The following is a 7642-nucleotide window of genomic DNA, read 5'->3' on the forward strand; positions in this document are numbered from 1 at the left end:
AAGACCGCCCCCCCCCCCCCCCCGTGATGATGATGGTGAAATGGTTTATACCCTAGTCATCCAACTCCAGGCAGTAACAGCCCTCCCCTGCAGTCCTGGGGTGTGTGTGTGTGTGTCTCTGAGTGAATACCTCCAGAGTGTTCGTAACATGTCTGGGGTCCTTAGATACCGAGAGCAAACCAAAACAAGCATCCGGCATGAGGCTTCTCTGGTCTGTTTCCCTTTAGCTGTGCTCCCAGGTTTACTTTCAAGCGTAATGGAACTTTAAGTGCAGGATCGGGCAGGATTATTATGATGGTGGATTATGGGAGTTGGCACTAAACTACTGTAAACCATAGGAGCAGTAAAGCATCATTACAATAGCCCATAACAAGGTGATGACAGCACAAAAGAGTTTTCACATCTTTAGATCTTTGCAAAGCAGTCAATCGTGAAGAGGGTATCTAAGGCCTTGACTGGAACACATTCTGAGGAGTCTACATAATTTTCCCTCTGTGAAAACGTTCATTTTAAGAATCATATAACATTTTGTTACCGGTTTTGTAATATTAAAACCCTGTTAGTTCAAGCTGTTCATGATCTTTGAATGGGTAAGGGGTGGGGGGGGGGGCCTGCTACTGGCACGATATAATCCCATAATAAACAGCTCACAGGGAAGTGGCAGCTAGGGAACTGTCCTAATATCACACCAAAGTGAGTCAACGAGAGCCCCCCTCCCCTCACTCTGCTTCTAAAAGACCTCCATTGTGAGAGCACCATCGCCATGGCTACTGACAGCGAACTGTAAGCCTTTGAGAATTATTAGCATTCTTGCCGACTCTGAGCACTGTAGCAAAGCTGCTCTTTTTACCAGAGACTTAGCTGCGATAAGGGGAGAGAACACTTCATCTCAACTCGCCGGCCCAGACTGGGGAACAGGAATTTCCATCCACCTAAGAAATTAATTAAAGTTGAATTACACCGAGGGGTGGGAATGAATGAGTGAAACACAAGACCTCACACCCTGGGCTGGGAGAATGTACACACAGGATTTTACTCTCCTCTCAATATCTTTTATTTTTTTAATCAAACACTTTAAGAAATGACTTTTTGGTTTAAGGCATCCTTGAGTCTTCATTGTAGGGGCCATAATAAGCATGGCACAGATTCAGTTGATCACATCAGTTGACTAAATTATACATCATAGTCCTTGAAACTTCAAATCGGACGTCTTTCGTCTGAAATGGTCCTCTGAGACATTTCAGAAAAAGGTACAGTCACTGAGTCATTGTGGACAAAGCCTCCAGCCAGAGTCTGCTGGCTCCTTTGAGAACTATATTTAGAGGCCTGAGGGACTACAAAGGCCTTTCAGAGGCGACCTTGATGACTCAACGTGGAGTGTGTCGCCACGCGAGAGAGGAGGGAGCGTGTCTCCGACGTGGCGCCAGTCCTAATGCCCTTACTGACATACAGTAGCACTACGCTTCTCACTGAGGCCAGGGGAGACATACACACAAACATCTTAAGATGAGGCTTTCAAGGATGGCTGTGGTCTATATGGTAAATTTGGGCAAAACTGTTTAACCATGGCTTGTTTTGTTTTCCTTTCCAATTCTTTTTTGACTTTCGTTTTCCAGAAATTCGAACCGGGGTTGTCGCCCTGTGACCGATACGTCCGATTGGCCAGCCAGACATGTCCGAGCGTGCTGGAGGAATGGGAGAAGGAGACTTTTCCCTCTCGAGACATGCGACCCGTCCCGGGAGGTCCGCCATAGGGCAACAATGGTGGCTTTGTCCTCGCCTGGCCAGGGCTGCCCAAGAGAGAGAGCGAGTGAGCGAGAGAGACAAAGACGTGTGCTCGCAGTGGCTCTCACTACAGAGAGAGAGAGAATGACCGCGTGGCTAGACCCGTGCAATTGGAGAAAGCTCGCAGCCAGTCGCACGTCCCCCTCGTCAGAGTGACTCGAGCAGACAGTCGAGCGGCACCTTCACAGACCCGCGGGCTCGCCTGGGCCCTGAGGGGATTCTGTGGGCCCCTTTAATGACCTTACCGGCAGCAGCAGCGCGAGCCAGTTTCATCCCCGCCACCGCCATCACTAGCACCATGCCCTGGCCGCCATGTCCCTACTCCCTGTGTTAACACAGGCCTAGGCCTAACCTAATCCCTGGGGGATGAGGTGGGAGGATTAGCCTGAAGTTGACTCTGCGGTTTTTCTCCATAAGTGTTTTGTTTTGGCTGTGATATGGGTTTCACTTGCATAAGGTTTCTATGGGGGGGGCGTATAGTAAGTAAGTAGTGTAATCTCATTTCCCTGGTGCTTTTCAACCCAGGTCTTAGTCTGCAGCTGAATGCAAAGTAGAGGGAACAAGATGCCAAAACCAAAAAACATTTAGACAGCGAGAAGAAGAAGAAAGAAACACACTACACACCACTGCAAATTTCTTTCTGGATTTATTTGTAAACATGCCATGGAGGCTCAACATGGGGACAGCCACATTCACACATTCTGATGCGATGATGGATAGCTAACCACTAGACAGGCAGACATGCATAGAGACACGGACAACAATGCTCAACAACAATGTGATGCAGTGACAACAAACGACAATGTGATGCAGTGTCACACACACCCATAGTCCACTGCACTGACGGACACTCCGATCTACTGCGCAGGACCCTGCTCAAAGTGGACAGAAGGAGGGACAGACAGACAGAAGGTAGCAGAGAAACGGGAGAGAGAGAGAAAGAGAGAGGAAGAGAAGAACACATTTCATATAAGAGGCGTAAGGGGATTAAAAATCAAAGTGCTGCATTTGAACTGTGTTATTAAACTGGATAAAGATCAAGTTTTGATGTAGGCTGTCTCTGATCCCGACACTCCCCACCCTTCTAAATCAGTTCCACGAATGAGTCGTGTGGTGAGAGAGGGGAGTTGGCAGAGGAGGCCTACCAACATCTGGGCCTAATAACGACACTAAAAAATACTCCAGCACATGTGCTCACACACGCACACACACACAAACACAGAAACCCCTACCTCTTCCGCTCACTAGCCTAGAAGTAATGAGCCATGCAGCATCTGGACTTCACACACCTTTCACTTTAACACACACACACACACACACACACACACCGCTATTGACTGCTCTAAAAGAGCTACTGTACCTTTGCCACTGGTGTGGGTCTTGGTACCTTGAGCCAGTCACAGAGCTGATTTCTGTGGCCGCGCACCGTTTCTAGATTACTCTCCCTGGGAGCAAGAAAGAAGAGAGACATACAGAGAGAGAGGCAGACAGAGAGAGAGAGAGACAGAGAGAGAGAGAGAGAGAAGAGGAGAGGCTTTGACTTTTTCAAACATACTGTATCTTGAATTTAAGAAATAAATAACAATAACATAAAACTCGTTTAAGACTAACTTTCACAGGCAAGATAAAAAAAAATCTATAATAATAATAATTAATAAACTTAAATAAATAAACATATACGGTACATACATGCACAAACATAAGCATATACACAAATACACATGTACAGTATACAAGTCCAGTATGTAGGTAAACAGGGTTCCCACTCTAATTCAAATGTAAAATTACATGTCTTTTCCCTGACTTTCCTGATTGACAAAAAAAACCTGAGTTTCCATGACTTACTATATAATGAATTGTACAATATACTGACCAATGATTTCAGAGCAGCGTTCAAGAATCTTTTACTTCTTCAGAGCGGGAGATGAATAAATGGGCATTGAATAAACAAAGTCGGTCTACTCAAGCAAGCAGTAAAGCTACTGTAATAACAGAGACTTTCTAATGAGGAGACACAGCTCAAAAAATCCTCCATAGAAATGTATGGGGTTAGTTTGTAAGACCAATATGGCAGTTGTCTACACATATCCCGCACCTTCAGCTGTCAAAAGTCGACATGTGAATACATCGTGCCATGCGGTATGTTTTTCATACATCCTGCCGATCATGTGGTATGTTGTGAATACATCGTGCCAATCATGTGTTGTGATCTCGGAGCTTGGTGTCGTGAAGCCTTGCACGCGTGCAGTGTGCGCAAAACAACTGTCCGATAACTGCCCAAAGTGTGTTTCAAGATGGCCGCTGAGTGGGGGGACTAAAAGAACTTTGCTAATAACCAGATATACACCAGTACTGCGTGGATATATTGTATATTATTGAAATGTATTTTGGCAAGTCAATTTTGAACTGCTACAAAAAAAAAATCCCTTATATTCCCTGACTTTGCCCCAAAAATGATAAAATGCCCTGACTTTCCATGTCTGGAATAGACTTTCCAAAATTCCATGATGTTCCAGAAATTCCATGACGCGTGGGAACCCTGGATAAATCATCTTCAGTGAGATAAAAAGACAGAGTGAGAGAGAAATAGGCTGACAAAGAGGCCACCCAGCACAGGATCTCCCAGAGACTTGCCCCCTTTACCACTGCTCACCAGTTAGTGTCACTAAGCAGGGTCATCACATCATCCAGGACTTCAGGGTCCACCGCATCGTCGTAGGTGAGGAGCATCTCGTACACCTGACTGGCAGTGGTCTTCCTGATCTGTGAAGAGGCACACACACACACACACACACACACACACACACACTAAGCTGAGCAGAGAAGAGATACAGGCCTGGAGTCATCAGAGGATTCGGTCAGTCTTCAGAATTGGTCAGGGCTGAATGGACTCAAACACTGATCTTCTGTGTACAGTGTCCTACTTCACAAGGCGAACTCCACCATGTACAATGTCTTAGCACGCAGCTAAATGGCACACTTATTGGCTGGTTATGTAAGGCTTGAATGTTGAATGCTACATCATGTACAGATGTCCAGAATGTTGAATGCTACATCATGTACATCATGTACTGATGTCCAGCCATGGAGTGGACATCAGAGGAGGAGAGAGGATTCAGAAAGAGCTTCCTCACCACAGGGAAGGGGTGGCACAGCAACATCAGCAGCTGCAGCAGGACGCTCTTCCTCACGCTGCCTTGGAACTGGATCATGCCACAGTACCTGTGAATGTGTGTGTGTGTGTGTGTGTGTGTGGGGTGGGGGGTGGGGGGGTGGGGGTGAGACAGAGGGCTTTAAAAAACGTAATCATCAATCTAGGTGTGAACAGAATACAATGTGGCCAGAAACTCACACAGCTATACCGGGACGCAGTTTCTGGACGTCTTTGGACCTTTTCATTTCCTCCTTACAGAGAGCCAACAGGTCCAAACAAAATGGATGGCTGAAAGTGAAACACATAAGACAGAAATATCCTTGCAATTCCGGCTAATAACTTCCCAAACACGCAACAATGTCATTTCTCCTTTTACCAGCACAAACTAAAATCTGTAAGGGATGTATTCAATAGGTTTTTTTTGAAGAGCATATGGTGTGGTCATTCGTGCTGTTGATGACTCACTTATCCTCGCTGGTAAAAAGCTCGAAACAGCCATTAGCCAACATCTGGTCCAGCATCTTCAGTAAAGGCACAGACACCCTGTGAATGTGAATAAGTACCGTTAGGCACGCAAAACAACTTTTATTTTGGGTGCTATGCCTTTTATGTGACAGGACAGTGGAGAGAGACAGGAAGCGAGTGGGAGAGAGATGGGGTGGGATGGGGAAATGAGCCGGGCCGGATTCAAACCCAAACATTGTTTTGGATGTTTAGCCCAAAGTTTGGGAATGGGAGGGTGAGCAGGGAGCTACCGGTCATTGCGTAGGTGATCTTTAAAGATGCGCAGGAGTGTGTCTCCAAACTGGCCCAGAGCGACAGCGTCCTGCTGGATCCCCCTCAGGTGGTCAAACAGGGACTGAGAGGAGAACCGGACCTGTGGGAGAAGAACACAGACACATACTGTGGGGCTGCTCGATTATGGCAGAATCACTGTTATCTCAGCAACATTGAGACCACAATAATTAACATGATAATTTAATGTGTATTTAGACATCATCCATTTTTTTTTTTATTTCAAAATTGGATTTTTACTGTTGGATTTACATACCTCAACAGAAGATACATAAATAAATGTAAATGTAAAAAAAAATGTATACAACAGTAATCACAAAGCAAAGGCATGATTTATATGGAACTCAAGACCGAACATGAGCACGGCTGCTAAACTAAATGCGTCAACTTATCTTGAACAAGATATAATCTTAGGAGATCATAATTGAAAGTGAAATTCAACTACTTCCACAGCCCTACACACACATAAGGTAGATTATGAACTACACACAATATCATGAAGCCCAATAGAGTAGGCTACCCAAACACATACACATCTACGATGGTGAAACTCCAAACACACAAACACAACAGTCAACAGACAAACAGGAGGATGTCATTATCCACACACACACACACACACACACACACACACAGGGGCCTGGAAGCAACAGATTGCATCGATGAGACCCTCCCAAATCACTGATGCTTCATAAAAGTTAAACCCTGACAAAAACAGGAAGATCCCACTGCCAAGCCCTATCCCAGTGAGGCTTTGTGGGGTGGTGGTGAGGGAGGTGGGGGGGGGACAACGGACATGACTAATCCCTGGGCTACCCCGGGTGAGCAATTGAAGCGTAGTAGTCTTAGAAGACTGGTCGTTTTAGAAGAAGTAGTGTCAGAAGACTGGTCGAGTTTTTCAAACGTACACTATCACGTCTGGTGTAGCCAGTTCCATTGATTACAGTGGAAGCTACACAACGCGAACGGAACACTTGAGTTACGTGCCCAATGTAGCGTCCCTGTTACACCTACAGGGGCTGATCCTCAGCACCAGTAATAGATGGCAGAGCTCTCTGAAGAAACTCACAGGGTTCCTACACATTTTCCATTTCACAATTCCATACTTTTTCCATACTCAAATTTCCAAAATTCACTAGATTTTTCTGACCATATTCTAGACATTGTCAGTGGAGCATTCTACTAGCATTGTGAAGAGCTGTATAATAATGTTTTTTTTTTAACTTGTTAGCCCTTAGAAAACACTTGCCCATTGTTGGATACTTTTCATTGGGGAAGTGCTGTGTTGGGTGCACTCACATGTTTAGTTCTCTGTAGATACAGCATATCCTACATATGTATCCTACATATGTATACATATTTTGGGGCAGCCGGTTCGAGCCCCGACCAGTGGGCTGCGGCTGAAGTGCCCTTGAGCAAGGCACCTAACCCCTCACTGCTCCCCGAGCGCCGCCATTGTAGCAGGCAGCTCACTGCGCCGGGATTAGTGTGTGAGATTTTTTTCAATTGTATCTTGATGATGTGGACTGACAGTTAAGCTACACAACAGTAAGAATGGTTCATTTTGACCTGAGTGAAGTGATTAGTACTGTAGATGCAATAGTCTGGAAACACAAATATTTCTCCATACCCTTCTTTGTTTTTTCCATACTTATCTAGACCTGGAAATTACTCAAATCAAATTCCATACTTTTCCAGGTTTTCCATACTGAGTAGCAACCCTGAACTCAACCAGTGAGGAGCGGAGAGCAGAGAAGAGCCAGCACTGAGCACGTCACGTGACAACGCCACATCCCTGCAGCACAAACGGTGCCGTCGTCACGTCCGACAGAGTTCATGAGAGTTTGCCGGCCGTCGACAGGCCACTTTATCAGTGGCGCGCCGTCTTTTAATGTGTGGGAACTGTTC

General features: G+C 45.7%; 1 protein-coding gene across 1 annotated transcript in view; it reads right to left on the reverse strand.

Annotated features, from left to right (window-relative positions):
* Positions 1 to 2412: 2412 nt before the first annotated feature.
* Positions 2413 to 7642, reverse strand: part of tbcd (tubulin folding cofactor D) — a 46365-nt gene continuing 41135 nt past the window's right edge. The window contains exons 33-39 of the mRNA XM_042087280.1: positions 5695 to 5816; positions 5405 to 5482; positions 5138 to 5227; positions 4920 to 5007; positions 4439 to 4548; positions 3146 to 3230; positions 2413 to 2657 (exon numbers count right to left, since the gene is read on the reverse strand). Coding sequence (XP_041943214.1) covers positions 2643 to 2657; positions 3146 to 3230; positions 4439 to 4548; positions 4920 to 5007; positions 5138 to 5227; positions 5405 to 5482; positions 5695 to 5816 — 588 coding nt within the window. The 3' untranslated portion in view covers positions 2413 to 2642. The remainder of the gene's footprint in view (positions 2658 to 3145; positions 3231 to 4438; positions 4549 to 4919; positions 5008 to 5137; positions 5228 to 5404; positions 5483 to 5694; positions 5817 to 7642) is intronic.

The sequence above is a fragment of the Alosa sapidissima genome, chromosome 3 (genome assembly GCF_018492685.1).
Source record: "Alosa sapidissima isolate fAloSap1 chromosome 3, fAloSap1.pri, whole genome shotgun sequence".
In the NCBI taxonomy this organism is placed as follows: Eukaryota; Metazoa; Chordata; class Actinopteri; order Clupeiformes; family Clupeidae; genus Alosa; species Alosa sapidissima.